General features: G+C 42.5%; 1 protein-coding gene across 3 annotated transcripts in view; it reads right to left on the bottom strand.

Moving 5' to 3' along the window:
- Nucleotides 1-737: 737 nt before the first annotated feature.
- LOC308079447 (transmembrane and coiled-coil domain protein 3-like) overlaps nucleotides 738-22,549 on the bottom strand; it is a 41,445-nt gene continuing 19,633 nt past the window's right edge. For all 3 annotated transcript variants that reach the window (XM_080420946.1, XM_080420947.1, XM_080420948.1), the window contains 4 exons: nucleotides 8,328-8,498; nucleotides 6,887-7,701; nucleotides 5,785-5,920; nucleotides 738-4,290 (listed from right to left, as the gene is read on the bottom strand). In XM_080420946.1, the coding sequence (XP_080277072.1) occupies nucleotides 3,985-4,290; nucleotides 5,785-5,920; nucleotides 6,887-7,701; nucleotides 8,328-8,498 (1,428 nt within the window). In that variant the 3' untranslated portion in view covers nucleotides 738-3,984. The remainder of the gene's footprint in view (nucleotides 4,291-5,784; nucleotides 5,921-6,886; nucleotides 7,702-8,327; nucleotides 8,499-22,549) is intronic.

The following is a 22,549-nucleotide window of genomic DNA, read 5'->3' as shown; positions in this document are numbered from 1 at the left end:
GGAGGATACGACCATTGTCTATTTGAAGTGATTATATCATTTCATTGGAGGACAGCCACAACATTCTGCAGAAGACACAGGACATCCCTCCCCATTTGGCAATTTGAAGAGATAAACATATGACAGTAAAGATTCATTTAAACTTCAGAGCGCTTATTTTGCTCAAACTACTGCATTCCCTTTGAGCTACCCTTGACTAAAGGGTTGCGCGTCAAAGTTTAAATGAGCCTTTTAGTTTTAAGTTTGAACGAATACGCTGCATTGAAAAGGCATTGCACCCGTACCGTCCCTCCCCTTCTTCAGCCTGATTTATCCTTTGCCCTGCGACACAGTCGTACGACAGAGCATAAAGTCAGGCATTATTCGCATCACAGTGATACAGGAGCAGAGAGCTACAATACATTGTTCTGGCCCCTCTGTCCAATCAGACAATAGCATTAAAGGCATGACATTGACATAGTCAATTTGTTCTGTTAAGGTAATAAAAAAAGGCATTTCAATTAAATAAGCATCTCTCAGTGAAACAAGTGTTATAAAATCCAATGTGACAGAAAAGAACAATAAAGCACGCACATCCACTCACTAAAAAACCACGTGCTGGGCTGAGGTCAGAACAGAATTCACAAAGAAAAATAAAAGAATATTTGGGTTCCTTTTTGCACCATTGGACGTGACGTTTCGAGCCCATCGGTTCTTCATCAGTGTCTGATGAAGAGCCGATAGGCTCGAAACGTCACGTCCAATGGTGTAAAAAGGAACCAAAACAAAAATGTAAGCTTTGGAGCATGATCCAGTGAGCGGACTTTATTTTTCTTTATAAAATCCAATGTGCTCATGTAGCAGGGTAGCCCTGCCTGTAGCCCAGTAGCCTAATATTGCCCTTAGCAAGAGGGATTCCCCTATGGTTTTCCATGCAGGACACCCGGGTTGGAATCCAGGTGGTCCACCCATACCGGGTTTCCAGATCCCCATCAGTGAGGAGGGATCACTCTGAGCTCATCAGGTCTCACATGTTGCCCTGCGTTGACACAGTGTGACTGTGAAAGGGGCCTCAGAACACAGTTGGTGGGCTGGACACTAATGGAGCATTCATTACAATTCTTATTATGTGTGGAACACATAGTGAAGCACACTGACTTACAGATCACACTTCAACTTGAGATGGAGCTGTTACCATAACATAAACAATATGCACATTTGGCATGACAAAACTACAAATCTAGCAAACAAAATGACAGAGGACACATTTCCCTTTTGAAACGGACTTAGAGGCAGAAACGCCTTTACACAGCCTCACCCACTTGTAATGGGCTGCAGTGGATGGAAAAACTTGAATAGATGCTACTGTACACGCTCGGATTTCTTGTGGTGTGTGGTCCTTTGTTTCGTGGCCTCAGTTACAGAGATGCAGAGGGGCCGCAACATACAAATGAGTATTACATTAATATAAAACCATATTAAAAACAAAACAGTTTTCGGCCTTCAGTGTTGATGTGTATAACTGTGACTCCGGTATAATATGGGCTAGAAGCCGCTAGGCTAGAAGGTGCAGTGGATGGGACAGACATATACACATACAAAATGCACGCACAGTTTAAAACTCTGTACGTTTGGTTACGTGAGGCTTCTACTCATAAATTGTCCACAGTAACAACAAAAATGTCTTCTAATATACACAGTACAGTACAGTGACACAGTACAAGTAAATGGGACCTTCAGGTGCATGTCACAGCTAACTGGTACTGTATACGAGGCACACTGTAGGCGTGTGTGGCTTCAAGACAGGTGTTCTGGCAAAATGATGCCAGTTCAATTGAGACACAGGTATGACAGGGGGGGGGTACACACAAGAGAGGACTCAGCACACTACATTTCCCTTCAACCTTCCTCCAGTATTCGGGTCAAATCTGACAAATGTACAACTTTCTTGAAAAGATAAATATTTCATTGTATTTTTCATCTGATCAAAGACCTTAGGGCTAGGAGCACAAAGGGCATGACATTTTGATTTTAGTTATTTAATTAAAAACATGAAAAATAAATATCTTAAAATAAATTCCTAATCTGTATAAAAGTATAGATTGCTTAAAGGTAGGGTAAGTGATATTTTTGGGTTAAAACAAAAAGTATTTTGTTAAAAGGTTAAAATACTATATTCTGATAGTAATCATTGCTATAGAGTGTTTGTTCAGTAACAGGAGTCTCCCCGTCTCTCCAGCTCTTTAATAAACAGAAAATATTTTTTTCGGTAGGTGTCAAAATCTCAGCCAATCAGGAGAAAGTACCCATTTTTAAGCTTAATTTGTATAGTGTTCCAGTTCCAATTTTGTCTGCTCATTTCTTAGTGTCATCACTTCCAATTTCACTTGTTTAATCTATATCCTGATTGAGTTCTCTGTCCTGGTTGGATAAAATTGGAAATGAAACTGAAACTGAAACGAAAATTTATTTTCTGTTTAATTAAGAGCTGGAGAGACATGGAGACTCCTTATATGGACAGGACACTCTATAGTAACGAGCACTATCAGAACATAGACCCATTTTGCAATTATTTGAATAATTGCAAATCACTTACCCTAACTTTAAATATGTTGGTTTTTAATTAAATTATTATTATTAATGAAAGGCTCTCCTGTACAAAGAAATTCACTTATACCCTTTGCGCTCCAAGCCCTTGTTCTGTTTTCCTCCACACCAGGCGTTTGAGCATAGGAAATTGCTGATCACCACTCAAGACACCACTTCATAAAATGTTTAGTGTTTTAGTCATGTGGTGTACCGGGTCTAAAATGACCTGACCGCCATAGTAAATGGAATGGTTAAGACTATATTATGTTCATCCAGCAGGTGGAAAACGTCCCCCTAACAGCCACATGTCTCAAACTCCTCCACCTCCCACCCTTTACTCCATTCCACACCTTTTTATGTGTCACATGCTCATACTGTATGAGCTTTAAAATGTTGGTGCAGCAGACTACAAGACATTGTTTCACAGCTTAAAAAGGTGTTAAAACAACACTATATTAAGAGGGGGGGGCACAACGAACACTGAAAAATGGTTAAGGACAGGAAATGATTCAAATTTTGTTCTCCTAATAAAAGTGCACTCTTTATTTAAAGCTGCAATCCACAACTCATTTTAATCAATAAAACATTATTTTAACCAATCTGTATGGTAAAGTATGCAATATAATTAGCACATCTTCAGTAGCTGGAGGAGGTGGTCTGCCTACTCTTCCATCGAGAAATGTAGACCCCGGTGTCGGGTAGGACACCTGCTGGTTGACACTGCCTACCCCTTGGCTGAGGTAGATAAATTTGGCGTCTAATTCAGGAGACAAGGGTTTCATCCCGGGGAGAACGTAACAAGTTATGGATTGCAGGTTTAATGCTCTGTATCTTTATGGTGACACCAAACCAGGATCTCCAACACATGGGTGAGAGAGAAAGAGGACTGTCACATACCTGTGTGGCGTTTTTCTGATTGGTCATTGCCAGGTGACTCAAATGTCATTTTCAATTGTAGTGATGCACTGATGGGATAGTGTTGTGCGACCCACACCGTCAGCTTTGTAGAGAGTGTGTTGCGATGCAAGTGGCTCTTTCATATATACATTAAGGTGGGAAGAATTAATGCATTTAAAACTGAACCATCAGCATAACTTCCTTTGACAGGAAAGGAATGGTAACCCCCACCACACACACACACACACACACACACACACACACGTGACCCGCTTCGCCATACAAAATGCAGAGTCATAAATAAGACATTGAAAACCATTCAACCAAGTGTGACATGGGTCAGAGAAGGAGAGGGCTGGCATAAAGCTACAAGTAAACTCCATAATGTAATCTTAATGATAACATCCCGCCCCCCACCCCATCTTCAGCTCTGGACTCAGGGTTGGTCACGGGTTTGTCGAGGGCGTCTTTATAAAAGATATGATATGATATGAGCGGGGCAGAAGGCAGGGCTCCAGCTCAGTGTGGGACGAGCAAGCGTTCGAGTGCTGACTGCAAGTGTTCCCAGTTCTTCCACAGCAAGGCCACTATGGACACACCCACGCAGGTGAGCGACAGGGTCAGCCGACTCCGCAGCAGTGGGGCTGTGAACTTGGCCACAGTGGAGACGCAGACCAGGATCAACGTGACGATGGCCAGCATGACGCTGATGCATTTGCCAAGCAGCACCTTGGTGTTCATGTTTTCGAACTGCTGCACCGTCTGCTGCTGCTGCTGCTGCAGTTCCACTTTGGACACTCGCGTCTGGCACGCTACTAGGGCTTCCTAAACACACACATATAAGGTGTTCGCATTACTGTCTTTGTGAGGGACACCATTTTGACTTCACCTGCTGGCCCAGCCTAAGCCTAAACACAGCCTAACACTAACCCCAAAATCCCTAGCCTTAATCATGAAACTAAGCCTAACTTTATCCTGAATCTTTTACTAATTGTAACCCAACATTTTAAAATATTTCTTACATAAAAAGAAACCTTTCCCTCAAGAAGACCACAAAAATGTCCACAGAAGGTCAATTACTATGACTAGTATTATCATCAGTGTGGATTTGTGACATAAACTACACCTATAACAATAAATATAGTGAGTGATCGGAGAAACACAATAAGACAATGAGTCATAACTATAAGTCATACCTACTTCCTACTATATAACAATCCTGCAATAAATCTACTATAATAGTCACACTGTCACTATAGTCTGCTATAATATCCTCTATCTTCTTACTATATAAAATCTTACAATAGTATTAAATGAGGATGATTTATTCTCATCCATTTTTATCCTCTGTGGATTGAACAATCGATCTGAACTTGCACATGATGTGCATTTACCTTTGGCATATGCAGGGAGTTAAGAGAAATGTTTTAAAACTTTTCCCAAATCTAAGCTGTTTATCAACATTTTTGTGAACTCTCAATTAAGACTGCTGTGGGTGGAAATGTCGGGAGTGACTCACAGAGCAGTGCCAGGGTGAAGTTATCAGCATGTGTTTCCAATTGGCTCATGTGCATAACTGTAGTCCCACGTTTTCAGAAGGTAGCATACCTAGTTCCAGTTCCAGTTCATTTTCCCATAGCTTTGTTTGATTGGCTTAGCAGCAAATTCGAACCGGAAACACCTTCATATTTCTTTCCAGTAAAAATCTGCTGCTTAGTCAATCAAACGAAGCTATGGGAAATTTAACTGGAACAAGAAATGTTTATGCCACTTCCTGGAAACCTGGAACTATAGTTAAGCACATGCAGAGCCTATTGTCTTAGTGTTCTCTACTCTTTATAGTAGTGTGCTGGACCTGGCCTTGGGGCAATAGACACACTGACAGAGAGAGAAATAGCTCGCTCAATAGTGCTAAGTATAAAGGACTTAATAAATGCAAGGCAAGCAGCTGACCCAGCAAGGTGTGGCTATACGTATATAGACTTGGTGCACCAATATAATCCTTTGCTGTTGTTCATGTACATGTGTGTAGTCAGAGCGCTGAAGCTTTAATTATAAAACTGTCTCAAGAACCCGCAGTAGCACTCAGCGTGCTACTGGGTTGCGGTTGCGGTCCCAAGTCTGCAAGTAGTTTGGGTGCATATACATCTCTGGGTATGGACTAGTTAGATATTGTGTTATTTGACCAGAAATAAAGAAAAACTTCTCAAAATGTGTGGTGCATCATCAGCTTTCATAACATGCTCCTGAGTGTGCATGTGTGTGTGTGCGTGTGCGTGTGTGTGTGTGTGTGTGTGTGCGCTCGCACGCACGCAGTACCTGTATATCCCTGGCACTCTCATAAGCCTGGTAGGCCACCTTTTCCTCAATGCTGGCCAACTCCTGCTTGAGATTGCAGGTCTCATGCTGGTGGAGTTCTGTCAGATCATTCAACTGGTCCTCCAGTCGCTCATACCTGAACTCACAGGGAGAGTCAAACACACACACACACACACACACACACACACACACACACACACACACACACACACACACACACACACACACACACACACACACACACACACACACACACACATACATACATACATAGGGCTGTCCAGATTATGACATTTTACTTGACGATTAATTGTCGCTCAAATAATTGCGATTAACAATGTAATTGTGTTTCTGTCGTTGAACATTGGAACATTCATTTATAAAAAACACATTTCTGTTTGGCTTTTAGGCCTCGTTAACAAAAAGGTGCAAAGGGCAGATAATTATTATAAATCATTTACATAATTTAATAACTTTATACTACCCGATCCTATACTTTATACTACCCGATCCGATACTACCCGATCTACAACCTCAAAACGCATTGTAGATCTACTATTTCCACTATTTTTGAAAATGTATTATCATTTTTCAACATGGAAATTATGTTATGACGATGACGATTATTCAAAAAATACTTGTGCTTATCTCAAATAATTGCGATTAAGCGATTATGTAATAATTGTGACAGGCCACACACACACACACACAGTCTGCAAGGCAGCGGAATTCAAAAGCAAGTGAAAAAAAAAAGAAGGACGATGCATAATACTGTGTGAGTGGGCGAGTAATCACACTGCAGTTTGTACACAGAGAAGTCATCCTTAGTTGACATTATCAACACAGTCTGTGTTGTGTAAGATCCTCCATCTGGTTTTACGGCACACAAGGTTATGGAGAGATCCTCAGCCATTTGGGAGTGTATTTAAATTATGCATTAGAACCTATACTGTAGGTGGGCCTGGGTGTACGTGTGCTACCTACTGTACGTGTGTGATGTGTGTCAGTGGTGTGTTCTACCATGTTACGCTGTATACAGTCCAGATCTTTTGGGGAAAAAAGCGTATGTGTGTGCGTGCGTGTGTGTTTGTGCTACACCTACCTGTATCTCTCTTCCTGCAGTGTTTGTGTGAAGTAGGTGTAGTCTCTTTTGAACTGGACTTTCAGAGTCTCCATGTCGTCTGACAGCTGTGCCTGGGCCTCCCTGATCTCCCGGACCACCTCCAGCACCTCCCCCAGCCTGCCCTGGGAGTCCAACCGTCCCGTCCCCGTCCCCGAGCCCGACCCCCCCGCCGGGTTCCCGTTGGAGTCGGCGGACGCCGACGTCCCGATGGAGCACTCGTCGTCACTGGGGTACTTGGTCACCTTGGCCACGGTGTTGGCGCTGCCGCTCAGGGCCCTGGCCCCGCCGTCCGTGTGGAGCCCCGCCCCCATCTCCATGGAGCTCTTCAGGTGGGCGATGTTGTCTGCGCTGCCGAACTTATTCTTGATGAGGTTGGCGAATTCCCGGGACTTGTTGAAGAAGAAGGGCGGAGAGAGGGACACGCCGGGCCCGATGGTCTTCACCTTGTCCAGCGTCGGGTGGCGGCCCATGCCGCTGACATCCCGCAGGCTGCCCTCCTTGCTGTGCGTCCCGGACAGCTCCTTGTGGCTGCCGCTGTCCTTGTGGCCAAAGTGGCCGATGTGGCCAATGTGGCAGTGGTGCTTGCCATTGCTCTCGCCGTCCTTCATGCGGCGGTGGTACTGCTCCAGTTTCCGCTGCAGCCGTGCGATGGAGTGGGCCGACTTCTGGTTCTTCTTCTCGAAAACCTGCCGGATTCGCGCCACCTGCTGCTTGTCCGCGTTGTCCACCAGCTTCAGATACTCTGCCACGTTCTGGTCCCGCACCGTCTGCTCCACCTTGATTTGCTCTGTTACCTGCACAGGGAAGAGGAATCAGACGAAGATGAGGGTGGATCTTGGAATAATGCAACAAATGGATGTGTGTCGTTAACTGATCTGCATCAGACAGATAGCCCTCATTGTGTTAGATTCATTATCCCTTTGTTTCGCATTTGAATATTTCCCAGCCAGTGCTCATTGCACGCCTGTCCGCCCTGGAAGCAGGTGAAACTTCCTGAGGTTTCTTCCTTTTTCTTGGGAGTTGTTCCATGCCTGATTTAATGTCTAAGGACAGGGGTTATCATTTGTTTCCTTTGTTAAATGCGGTCCTGTAAATCCCTTTGAGACAGTGATTAAGGGCTATTCAAGCAAAGTTAAGTTGAATGAGGGAAACTTATCTAAATAGCATGTAGTTTTAATTTAAAGTTGTATGCATTTGATATGCCATCATAACTGAGAAGGTATAAATCATTCTCAACACCACATTTATGTATTCCGATGGCCGTGGGCAAACACAGTACAGACACATTGCAGCCATTATGCCATTAAAACCATGTGATGTTTGTTCAGTGGCTGAGGTATCACGCGTGTGTGCACATGGCTCTGTATGACACCATAAAGACATAAAGAGCCCATAAATGGGCTCTTATCTCCTCTCGAACCTTGAGGATCTTCTGCTGCAGGCTGTCAATACCGAGCGCCCCCTTGGTGAAGTCCAGGCCGACCCCGCCCTCCCTGGAGCTGTCCACCACATCCAAGTTTGAGTCTGAGCCGCCACGACGCATTGGCACTGGGATGCTGAGGATGTTGCCATCATAGCCACTGCGGTCTGCCTGCGAACACACACACACACACACACACACACACACACACGCACGCACACGCACACGCACACACACAAAGAACACACAAAGAACACACATTAACACTTGAAGAACACCATAGAAGGCTCATCTCTATTTCACAATGAGAAGTGAGGTCATTAGACACTTGAACCACTTAAAACCTATATACGCAGTTGCATGTCAACTAGATAAAATAGTCATCTGCAAGCTCACAACGCATCACATTTCGACGTCTTGTGAGCTTACAGATGAGCTATTTTTGCAGAATGTGCACCTATTTTCACAGAATGTTCGCCTATTATGACATGCCCAGAATAGGGATGCTAGCTAGGGTTCATGTGATTTGTCATTTTCTAATGTTGACTTCTCGTTTCTTCGTCTACAACAATTTCTGTCTGACAACTTCAGCTAACTTCTGATAACTTACTGTTAGCCTTAATATAGTCACAATCACAAGACGTCATTATTAATAGAATAGCAGCCAACATGTGAAGAATACCAGAGCGATGCAAGCGATGGCTGTTTTGGGGTGTTTTTGTGCTGCTGACAAACAGGCTAGTAATTATTTATATAGCCAAAAATGACGTGAGAACGATAAAACAGGAACGAGACAGAACATTTAATGTATCTCAGCATGCTTACACATAGTTATGTGTAAGCATGCGGAGATGAGACACAGTCTCTTCTTCGCAGCCTTTGGGCCACGGTATCTGTGGTGAGTGAAGCAGTCTGAAGCCCAAGGCCTCTGCCTCCTGTGCTGACAAATCGCTCTCTGTATTGAGAATAATGGACAATTATATAAACAAACCTAAAAACATTAAGATGTGAAAATGACCTTCGGTACTGTTGCCACGGCAGCTGAGAAAACACAGTAATGATACAAGCTTGAACTCTCAAATGCACACAGAAGATGAGCGTGCAAATTTCCTACCCCCCATAATCTAGGGCAGTGGTTCTCAAACGGTGTTGTGAGGCACACTGGTGAGACAAGTCCAGGTGTGCCTTGGGATTTTGTGACATTATTGCAATATACAGTATACCACTTTACAAAAATGTTTAAAACAAATTTAAGTTACTATATCAGCATCTCATGTCCCAATACAGATGCAAATATAGTACTATATATATATATATTTAAATAGCAGATCTACAAGCTCACAACACAAATATCTTGTGTGCTTATAGATCAGCTATTTTTGCAATGAATACAGGTGCGCCGTGAAGTTTTTACTTGGTCTACTGGTCTAATGGGCATTTCAGCTTGCATCACATGTATTATAGCACTTTTATTGTGCCTACAGCTTGTAGTGCTGTTGCCTGTAATGCATGGCAAAGTCAGCATTCCTCGTCCCAGGTATATTAATATAAATAGTTAAACTTTCAAAAGTAAGCATGCACACAACATTTCATGTTTCTTACGGATCTTCATTACAGATGGACAGAAAACACACACACACACACACACACACGCACACGCGCACACACGCACACACGCACACACACGCACACACACGCACACACACACACACACACACACACACACACACACACACACACAGGCAATGCATCTGCTAGGATTTGGAGATTGAAGTTGGAGATCATGTGCCCGCCTGTTGGCAGTGCACTCACAATCAGTAATCCATAAATATGTGGTTCAGAGTCGAAGAGAAAAAACATATTTACATGTGTGTGTTTACATAGTGTTTCCACACTGCTCAAAGGCACCATATGCCCCACAGGACTCGTTATCTGGCCCCTCTGACCCGGGCCTGTATTGAGGCCATTGAGATTATACTACAGATGGGTGGACACACGTGCAAACGCATAACCCACAAGGCTTGCCATGAAGCATTCCGACAAACTCATCCATACTGAATTCCCACTTGTCTAAAAGCAGGCTGATCAACACATCACAAGGAATAAAATATGAACGTGAACTGAGCTTCCTTTGGAAGCGTTAGGGCAACAACCCATCTATTTATTATAGCATCGGTCTTTATTCTGCCAGTTTTCGGTTCGTTTTTCCGCCAGCAGACTCTGATCTGAAAAAGTGCATAAGCAAACAGTCAAGTGTGAATCATACACGCTTATATATCGCTCCTCATAGCCTGTTGACACTGGCAAAGTTCTGTATTTGCTCCTAAGACCGTGCTTTTCACACACACAAGTACACAAATGGGTGCAAATTCCCTCTCTAATGTTTGATTAGAACAACAAGAAAATCATTTCGGGATTTTACTGCGTAGGGACCTTGCTACAAGTGGGTGGGGTACACCCTGATACACAGTAAAATCCTCAGTATTCTTTTATCCATTTATATCCCCAAGTGTAAATGTAATCAAATGGACCCGGTTCCATTTGTACACTCTAATACTGTGCTTAAATTAACACAGGAATTTACAGTGCACACACACACACACACACACACACACACACACACACACACACAGGAAACCGCCCAGGGAAATGCTTTCCTTTGCAGACCCCGGTGTTTTATCGGTCATTGTCACAATAGAAGAATATTATTATTAGATTTTATATAATATATGATATTATATCTTGAACCTGAGCTGTAAAACAAGTCATTTGAGGCTGCTGGTATGGAAAACACTTATTATTCACAAAATCTCATCCCTCAGTATGAATCACTGATGATCCTCACAGTAGACTGTGGAGCTGAGAGATAATGGCCCATATCACCTTATGAATACATATTACGGTGGTGATAACACAAGATATGAAAAGCATGCGCATGCCTGGGTGTGAGAGAGCGTGTGAAGAATCAGAATCAACTTTACATCACACTATTGTAGGTGTAAATAACTTTTTGAAATGACTCTTCTGTAACAGTGCAGTTACAGAAAGAGTTAGAGGAGGGAAAAGGAGAATAAGGAAAGGGACACAAAACAAATAACGAAAAGGCAGTCAAATCAAATACCGAAAACAATGTCCAATATACGTAAGGCACATGATAAAAAAACAATTGCAATGGATAGTCATAGTTGGCACCATGGAAGGCAGAAATGCATGTGTGTGTGCGCGCACGTGTGCGTGCGTTTACCTGCAACATGAAGTGTAATAGGCTCTGTGTATAGAAGGTGGCGTACCCATTTCCTGTTAGTTTTCCCATAGGTTCAATCAATTGGTTCGGCAGCAAAAATCATGTGAAGGTGTTATGTGTGTTTCCTCTTCCGCCGAGCCAATCAAGCAAAGGCATGGAAAATGTACTGGAACAGGAAACGGGTATGCCACCTTCAGAAATCCTGGGACTACAGTTATGCACAGAGCCTATAGGCTATGGAGGAAATAAGCCATAAACTGTCTCAATTATTTTAATCACCACCAGCACATCAGATTAACGTGGGCAGATTTTAACTGATCTGTGTTTGCGTGTTGCATCTGTATGTGTGTGTTGTGGTGGGGTCAGGCAATGGGATTGCAAGGATACAGATAAAGGGATTCAGTACATGAGCAAAGATGTTAAGCCAATAACAGAAAGTGACATTATAATGACCCTCATTCTGGACCATACCAACAAAGCCTGTGTGGTTAAAAAAACAGAAAAGGTCTGGCGTGCTCAGAAGTCCAAACATGTGTGATGAAGGTACTCTTTGGTGGGGAACCCAAAAGTTCAACAAAAAGAGAAAAACAATCCAAGGCAACTTATTTTGAAGGCTATTTCATTGTAGAAATGTATATAAAAAAACAGGGCATACAACCCGCACATAGTGGCGCAACAGCCTTCTTCAGGGTGTGACACCCTAAGCTTGCAAATTTGAAAAGGTTAAAAATAGTGAGATATTAGCTTTAACTGCCGATACAGTCGTCAAAAAAGTAAAATAATGGCCAATATCTCATCAGGATCTATTTATAACGCAGCAGTGATATGCACCAGGCAGGCACATCCATTCTCAATCACATGTTGAGGCTGTGACAGGCATAACAAATGAATAGGACATTCTGCTCGGTTTGGCCCGGCCACTCTGTTCCAAATAAGACTTGAGAATGACACCAATGACTTGGTCATCTATCAGCGTGAAACCACGTAGACCAAGCATAATCCATCATGCTGCCAAAAGATAAGGTACAGGCAGTTTATGAAACACGTCAAAGCACCCCAAATTAGTTTAAAATCCACCTGTGACACTTAAATCAACTCTCAGATTTCCTCAGATAAGCTGACTATGAAAACACGCTTCCAAAACCACTCTGTGTAAAGCAGGCAAGAATCAAGATGAAAAAAATAGACAAAACAGACTAAATTATCTGTTTGGTTTTTTAGCTCTATGAATCATAGTGATCAATAGTTTCACTGGGTCTTTTCTGACCACCTTTTTAGCGTTTACAATGCAGCAGAAAACTGCAATGGTTCCCAAACAACGGGTTGGGACCTATTTTTGTGTCGTGCACCAATTTTTATGGGTTGCAAGTAAATGTCAATTTTGGCAAATAGATTTGGTGGTCTGTGTTGTATTTCTATCAGGAGCACTGAAGCCAGGAGTCAAACTTCTCTTATTTCCACGTGACAGACTTGAATAAGACACAGTCAAGTCATTATATTATGTTTCATGAAGCGGGATGAGCTTCAGTCAGGATTTGATACACTTTTGCATGTCTGTGATTTTAAAGTTAAATACATGACCCAAAGTCAAAAAGCCGAAACGATTTAGGGTTGTTTCAAGAGAGACTTTTTCTATCTGGAAAACTTGCAACGTTATTTTCAATGACATCTTGGACATTGCACAATCATTGACAATGGCACATGGGGAAATGAGCAGCCATATTTATCAATACATTTGTATGTATTCAACAGGTAGTTAGAATGTACAGTACTCAGAAGGTCATCTGCTTATATTTGTGCACAAATGTTCAGAACAGGTCAGAAACGTTGCAAACATGCAACATGCAAACAGCTCTTTGTCTAGCTACAAAAGCAAAACAGGAGAAGGACAGGTACAGGTGAATTAAGTTGAAACAAAGGGTAAGGGGAGACCATGTTCCTGTGAGATAATCTGCAGAGGTCCAGGCCTTCGGGGGAGCGACTATCAATGGTGTAAAGTAATAAGTATTTACTTGCTGTACTTAAGAAATTTTTTTTTTTTTACTTTACTGGAGTATTTCCAATTTTCTATACTTTTACCTTAACTCCACTACATCTCAGAGGCAAATATTGTACTTTTACTCTACCACAATTATTTGAAAACTTTAGTTACTAATTACTTTGCAGGTATAAATTATAACATTATAAAACATACATTAACCACTTTAGCCCTATTTTATACAAAGGCTTTTTGAAATTAGTAGAATGCTATTTTCAAAAATGTTTAGTACTTTTACTTTTGGTACTTTTAGTATATTTTTAAGTAACATTTTGAACACGTGCCTTTTACTTGTAACAGAGTGTTCTTATATGTTGTGGTATTGCTACTGAGTAATATCTGAGTACTTCTTCCACCACTGGGTGATGACTAGGTCATCAGGGAAAACAGCTTATTCTCTGGGGCAGAGGAGCTGTCAGACAGACACGCCCCCCTGCCCCCTCCACACAGGGCTCCAAAGAAGCAATTGTAAATTTCCAAGAGAATAGCTGGGGAGAAAAACATGCAGACGTCACAGGCACACAAACAGGAAACAGATAAGGAGCTGTGGTGATACAAAGACAGTACAGCATTAAGTAGGTAGGTATTTTAGTCATCCCAGAGGGGAAATTAAGGCATTACTGCAGCTCACTGTCACATCAACAAAACAAGATATCTAAAACCATTCCAATACAAGTACTAAAGACTCTAAAAACTCTATTAATATCTATATATATCTATATATAATCTATATAATTCAGTATAAGATGTGTGTGTCCATCTATGCATGGGCTGAATCCTGTGGTGTAAGCCTTGGTCCTGGATTATTATTTAAATGTTTTCCCTTTTGATTGATTTTTCAGTGTCATAAACAACCAAAGACATGGTCAAAAAGGGGGGGACAGTAAAAAAGAAAATCCTCCTATTCCACGATCCATCAACACCATCAGTAGTTTGGTCGGTGCAATTAGCCACCCATACAAATCATGCCACAATACTCTACATACTGTAGCACAAAGGGGGTAATTGTAATCACTCCATGTCTACAACAGAATGACAAATCATATTCACCATTTCCCAAACCTCATTCAGAGTCAATCTATTCAGAAGAGGGCTTCCAACTAAAAGGACATTGACCTTTCAGATCCTGGATTTCTTGTCTGCCAGACCCCTAGGGTGTCTGGGTGGGCAGTCACACCTCCTCTACCACCATCACCCTCAATTCCAGAGCCCCCAAGGGAGGGTTGTGTGCAGACGGAGTCCTCTGCTGTACTCTCTGTACACCCATGTACCACTACATGGCCAGAAACAACTCCAACACCGTCATCAAGTTTGCTGATGAGTGACGACACAGTGGTGGTGGGGCCAATCACAAACAATGACAAGAGGGCATACCTGGAGGAGGTGGCAGACCTGTCGCTGTGGCGCCAGCCAGGACAACAGCCTCTTCTTGAAGGTCAGAAGCCCCCCCCCTCACCCCCCTCACCCCCCTTTGGCCTGGGCCGTAGCGTGACGGTCCAGGCACCCTAGGCTGCAATACCAAGGTTCGCGGGTTCAACTCCCATTCCCGACGACCTTTGCAGCGTGTCACCCCCCCATCTCTCTCCCCATTTCCTGTCAGCCTACTTTCCCTATCCCTCTCAAAAAATAAAAAATAAAGGCATAAAAAAAAAGAACCCCCCCCCCTTGAGATGAACCATCTCATTATCAAGGGGGTCCGCAAATTACAAAATACACTTCATACATTAAGACTAAATATTGAACAGACAATTCAAACATCAACCAGACAGAAAAAAAGCCCAAACTAAAAAACAACACTACTGGAGAGGGTGAGCATGTGCCTCGGTGGGTGCACATCACCGAGTACTTTCGAAAATGCACACAGACTTGCAGAGCATGCCACACCAACATGTCAGTAATTTCAATGTGTGTACTGGAAAAAAAAGCCCTCTTGAATCTTGTCTGTAGAGTGTGCTGTGCTCTCTGTACACCCATGACTACGAGGCGAGAAACAACTCCAACCCTGGACTATTGAATCTTGTCTTCCACCAAGTCGTATCATATTTAGTTACAGGCTAGGGTTAGGGTTTCAAATTCATGAAACAAAAGGCATCAGAGTAAGATTGTGTGTGCACTGAGACGCAATGAGAGCCACTGACAGCACTAGGCTGAATAGCCAAACCCAGTTTAGGTAAACAGTATGCAACAGATTGCTGTGTTATGCTTATACTGGCTTTTTTTCTGCTTCAGCTCATTCACATGCATACACACACCACAACACACACATTGAGTCATGGCAGGCAAAACACACGCACACATTTTTGAGTCATGGGGCGAAACAGAACAGGTTCAATGTTGCCCGCTGAGCTTAGCAAAACAACATGACAGACTGATGCCTGTTTTATACTTGCACGCTGTGTCGTACGATGAAAATATCAGATCTATAAGCTCACGACGTGTCACATCGCGATGCATTGTGAGCTCATAGATCTGATATTTCTGCTGCGTGTGCACCTGCAGCACCGACGTATGAGGCTTAAGTTCACTGGGTTGCAAAATACTCCACAGTACAGAGGTGTGTCTCACCTGTCAAACCTGCACAGAGCCGTGACACTAGAGGGTGTGACTGCTGACCAAAAAAAAACTAACAAAAAACAAACAGCAAAGGTATACAGTGAGAAAATGAAATACATCATTCATGGAGAGGGTGAATAAACAATAAATTTTTGTCAGTGCAGGTCATAAGAATTTGTCATATTCAATGCCACAATTTCAGTCCAAAAACACAATATTCCATTTATATATCCATTTGTAACCCAGAGAGTGTCCAAATGTACGGGTCCATTTGTACAATCTCAGTGTTAAACTAACACCTGTGCTGCGGCAGCGACATGTGAAAGACACTTTTACAGCATGCAACACTTTTGCTGCATTCACACTAGTGTGTCACTAGTGCGAACGCGGCATCACAATGTCTGTCTGAAAACATCAATTGTGGTGTTGTACAGGTAGGTCAGGCTCTGTGAGGATCTATAAATACAACCTGTAAGGAATCCAGAGGCAATACAGTGCAACGGGCTCTGCTGCAAAAATGCCTCGGAGTTGGAATACTACCTGAGTCTCATTAACAAGCACTGAGTGTAAAAGGGCAGGTCAGACAAGGGAAGGAAAGGACTTTTTGCTAGAAAGAAAGAACAGAACCAAATCCTGTACTTCTCTCTTTTTTTCTCCTTCCATTGTTAGCTGACTCACCGCAAATTTGATCAATGGTCAGATCACAGGCTGAGGGAAAAGGGACACACAATGCATTCTGTGCTGCTGTGCTGTGCAAGAGGGAAATGTGACTTTCACCGCCCTTTCGCCTTAGATAAACTGCCATGCTAGCTCAAAAAGGAAAGAGAGAGACAAAGTGAGACGAGATTTGATTACAACAGCGCAAAAGAGGTAATGTAATCGAGTGGCAGTGTCGAGTCCAGGACACTGCTGCTAACCGTGGCAGAAATGAACTGTACTGTAGGCTAATGATGACTAAATCATTCAACACAACCACAAACCAGAGAGAGCTAGAAGTTGTGGGTGGGGAAATCGAATTGAAACCGACAGGCTGTTTAGCACTCCATTTACTGTAGTATCTGGGGAGCTCTGCTCCAGCGAAACCACTCCCCAGAGGGCAACAGCTGATAATGAAAACACTCAAACACATTTACAAAGTGCACAAATACACACACACCTCCACACAACTCACAGAAATACACAAACATTGAGCACAAGCTGTGCTACACGAATCAGAGGTTCAATTACACCTACACAGTGCAGTGCAGTAGCTGTACTTTATGGGTGAAAAAAAAACTAATGTAATCCCAGTCTCTTCCCTTCTCTTGTAATCCGAGTTTTTAATCTCCTTTTTTGACAGCACAAATTACCCAGCAGCTCCTACTCTCATTCAAACAGGGCCAACCAAACTGACCCTCACTGGTCCATTTGGTTACATTTGTACACTCTCTGAGTTACATTAACATCCAGGATTTTACAGTGCATGTGTGAGGGTAAAAGCGAGAGAAAAGATGGAAGACGATAGTGAGATAGAGACTGTCAGGTGGACTGATAAGAGAGAGATGCATTGAGACCAGGACAACTCAATATTGTTAATGAATATAAAGTAATACATTCATTTTGGTTTGGCGATGAATGGATCTTCTTTTACTCTACTCTATACTCTGAGAAATCACATTACATTGTAATGGTCCTGTGACCATTACAATAGCAGAGAAGATCATCGGCACCTCGCTGCCATGTGCCATCTCTGGCAGACATATACAGTCAGAGATGCATGAGGAGGGCAACCAACATCATCAGGGACACCACCCACCCCTCTCACAGCCTGATCTCCCTTCTGCCGTCAGGGAAACGTTACAGAAGCATCAGTGCCAGGACGGAGAGGATGAGGAACACTTTCTTTCCCCAGGCAATCCGATTCCTGAACTCAAATCTCCCTAGTAGATGAACTTTGGGAGGTGTATGCATTCCTATGCATCAAATCATGAACTAGTTGAAACAGATGAACTATGGATGAATTTCATTCAGTTTTAGTTTTAATATTTTGTTTTTATCAGGGTATGCTTAATTTTATAGTATGAATTCTTGGTTTTTAGGACCTTTTATTCAGGTCGATAGAGTATGTTTCTGCACTGTTTGTTGTTTTTATTATTTTATGAATTCTGCTGTCTTTTACTGGGAGAAACATAATTTCGTTTGTTTTTCTAGCACTGCTTGCAGATGGAAAACAAATGACAAATAAAGCAATCTTGAATCTTGACGCACTTGCCTCGTTTGGCTGAGGCACGGCAGTAGACTCCCATTCAAATCACATTACATCTCCCCTACCAATCCTAAATCCCTTGTACATAAAAGGAGATCCAAAACAACAGGTGGTAGCAGAGGTGTAGCATGTGAGCCTGCACAGCAAAACAGCAAGCAGGAATGAGCACTTTGAGCAGTGTAACTTCCAGTCCAACTTCCATTAAATAGGGCGGTTTGAGATTGAAGTGAGTACGTGATTGGTTGAGTTAACAAGCGTGGAGTGGCGTCGCCAGCAACTGCAGCGAGTTTCCTGACGGAACTTGTTCTGTGCATGTGTCATGCGCAATAGTCATAAGCCCCTATAATATATTTTTCTAGCAATTTTTGCTATTTTGGAACTGTTACTAGGGGTGTGCCGATATATCGTCCCGCGATATATCGCGATACGTTTTCGTGACGATATGTATCATTTTTGAAAAAAATATATATCGTTTATTTTATTTTTTTAACAATAATAATAATCAGGCATGCAAACAGCCCCGAGGTGAAAAGGGTGACATGTTTTTTTTTCGGGTCAGGTGTCACACTATTGCTCTATTTGGATTCAAAACGGCTATTGTAGCTGAAAAGCTACAAGTTCGCATATCTGAATAATGCAAAAACAGAATTATTTGTTTGCATTTGCTTTTTTTCTCCCCCATATATTTTTCATAATTAAAAAAGTGCGTATCGTATCGAAATCGTATCGAAGTTGTGAGCCAAATATCGTATCGTATCGTTTGGTGAAATTAGTGTATCGGCACACCCCTAACTGTTACAGTTATTGGAATGCTTTTAACCTTTTAGAAAATATGAAAACAAAAAATTACCTATATGACATCTCCAAAATAGAGATGTGAAAGTGGTTAAGCGCAAGGCACACATACACACACAGACGGGGAGGGTGCACAGTCATGTTCCACACCTCCATCAGAGATGCTCCATTTTAGGAGTTCTCATTAAGTGCGGCTATGCCCTTGGACTAACACACACACACACACACACACACACACACACACACACACACACACACACACACACACACACACACACACACACACACACACACACACACACACACACACACACACACACACACACACACACACACACACACACTTTGTGAGGTTACTGGATTTGAGCGCAATGAACTGTTGGCATGTGTACAAGCCAGAGTCATTAGGAAATCACTTACCAGACATTGTAACTGAAATGTAGCCACATAGACAAATTGATTCGACTTTAACCCAGCTATACACACATACACAGAAGAACTCATGCACAGAGAGTACTATTAGAATTATATGAAATATAGTGACTGGCAGGTAAGTACGTTTCTGTGCCTTTAAAGTGTTAAAGGATCATACCGGTGGTCTGGCGTGTTTAACCATGGACTTACAGTTACGACTCACCATTACCTAACACGCTAGTGATGAGCGGGCGACCCGTAACCCGCGGGTCAACCCGCGGCGCGGGTGGTCGAGTCAGGATTTCAGAGGCAAAAAATCACATGCTTTTTTTTTTCTTTATTCCTAATAAGAATAAGAATAATAACAATAAAACAGTTTGAATACACTTGGGGTGTATACATGAAGATTATTTTCTAACCTTGATTTTACAGAATTATAGGTACGACCCGCGGGGCGGGTTGAGACATAGATTTATATATGGGTTCGTGGGGCGGGTTGAGGCGGGTTGGGTTCCGTGGGGGGGGGGGGCGGGGCGGGTCATGAAAAAACCCGACCCGCACATCACTATAACACGCCAGCCATTTTACAAAGAATACTGAGGTTTGATTCCAGGAGGCATTCCATTCATTTGAGTAGAATACAATTAAAATCAACTTGGGACCTTGAGACTTGCTTGACATCTGTACGTAGCAAAGTTTGCTGAATTGTTATCTCTTGTCAGTTACGTTATTGTTGCGTTTTCAATGCATTTTATGGCAAGTCTAGCCAAAAACAGTTCCTGGAGAAAAATAAATCAAAACATTGGTGACTTATTAATCAGGCAATTACATTTGGTCCATATTGACTCCATTATTCAGGTAAGTTCTGTAAAGTTTGAATAACACTGAACAAAATGTAAACAAACTAAATCTGATGTATGGCCAAAGCTGTGAATAGACAATAGGAGTATTGACACGGTATGGTCAGATAAGAAGGTTTCATGTCTATCATATGTGTTCACTTTCCAAAGCCTTTTTATACAGTGCATGTGTGAGAGATACATGTGACGGGACAGCATGCTTTTCAAGCTACCCACATATTTTACAGAGGGACACTACTGGCTTAGCAAAGCACCGAGCTAACTGTATCCCATTTGTGTGTGAATATGCATGTCCTGTGTGTTCCTGTTCCCAAGGGTGTTTTTGCATCTAAATGAATGTGTGCTTCATTCAGGCACCAATTCCCATGGTTTATTATAATAGTCCACAGGCCTTGAAATTAATTTGAATTGAGATGGCTGGGTTGAATCAGAGTTAAGCTGCTTTTTTTCTAGATAAAAAGGAATTATCCTGACAATGTCTCTGTGTTGACTGAGGAGGAATGAGAATGGAAAATAATAGGGCGTGAGCCAGGTTTATATGGCATGATAACATTTAAAATTGAAGACAACAGTGTCTGTGTGATTTGTGCTAGCCATCTCCGATGGGCGGAGAGAGAGAGAGTGTGTGTGTGTATGTGTATGTGTATGTGTATGTGTATGTGTATGTGTATGTGTATGTGTATGTGTATGTGTATGTGTATGTGTATGTGTATGTGTATGTGTATGTGTGTGTGTGTGTGTGTGTGTGTGTGTGTGTGTGTGTGTGTGTGTGTGTGTGTTAATCCACACCATTAGCCTACTCACACACACCCGGTATCTCTGCTGATTTGTCAGTGCATGTCTATTCACTTGAAGCTTAGCCCACTCTCCCTCCAAATCCACACACAGCGGGGAGAGGCATAAAGAGAGAGACACAGTAGAGGAAAACATTTAGGCTATGTGCCAACATTTGAGACACCTCCAACTTGCCATCTCTTGTTGCAAAGGGAAAATGGGGAAAACAAAAGTAGATTTCCATGTGGATCTCGGGATCCACATGGGAATGGCGTGACTCCAATGTGTATCTCGGACTTGGAGTTGCCAGCCTGTGACATCAGCCATTCATGACGTCAGTCATCTACGTATGACATATCTATCTATGATGTATGACTCCATGGTTTCAGCTCTGGACACATAGACAGACACACACAGACCTCGTAGATGGCTAGACTCCTGCAGAGTTATGCCATATGACATATGACATAGGACCCTGGGGGTCCTCAGATGACAGTAAAGTGACAATTTAAGGACTTTTAAGACCTTTTTAATACCTTAAAATTACTGCATCAAAAGTAATCAACAAACTATACTATAAAAACTGGTCAAACATTGGGCAAATTGTTAAATAATATAAGAAAGAGGCAAAAATAATAATAATAATAGCTGATCTAGAAGTTGCAAGGCGTTGTGAGCTTCACATTATTTATCTGTGGAACCAAGTCAAACTAAATGTAATGCCTCAACTCCTACAATTCCAAGTGCTTGTCAGGGTGGGGGGGGATATAATTATTTTGGGGGGTCTCCAATTCAAATATGATTATTTTGGGGTGTCACGGCCTGAAAAGGTTGAGAACCACTGCTATAAGAGACCATGGTGCACGGTGTGAGAAACATCACACAACCTATAGTTTCAAGGGGCCACCGGCTCTCCCACCTTAATTAAATTGTGAAATAAACTAGCATTGATCATGGCGTGAGCGCGCCGAAGGGTGCACTGCGGTAGATAAGGGGCACAAACAAAAGACATTGGGGTTGGGGCAGCAGAGAAAAAGAAAAATACGGCATTCTATCAAAGATAGGCTGAGAGAGGGAGCGAGAGAGAAATAAATACAAAGAGAGCGAGAGATTCCACTGGTTGCCCTGACAACGGACGCAAGTGAGCAGAGCTTGGTGTTGGCCCCCACATTGACTGCCATAATAGCCAGTGAAGCGTGTCGTACCCTATGACCATCAGTCACCCGGGCCACCACCATTCAATACGTCTACTCCTCCCATTCATTCCCTTTCACTCCAAAAACAACAATGGCCATGGCA

This window comes from Gymnoscopelus braueri (assembly GCF_963280865.1).
Source record: "Gymnoscopelus braueri genome assembly, chromosome: 23".
NCBI lineage: Eukaryota > Metazoa > Chordata > Actinopteri > Myctophiformes > Myctophidae > Gymnoscopelus > Gymnoscopelus braueri.
This window is presented reverse-complemented; position numbering and strand designations above follow the sequence as displayed.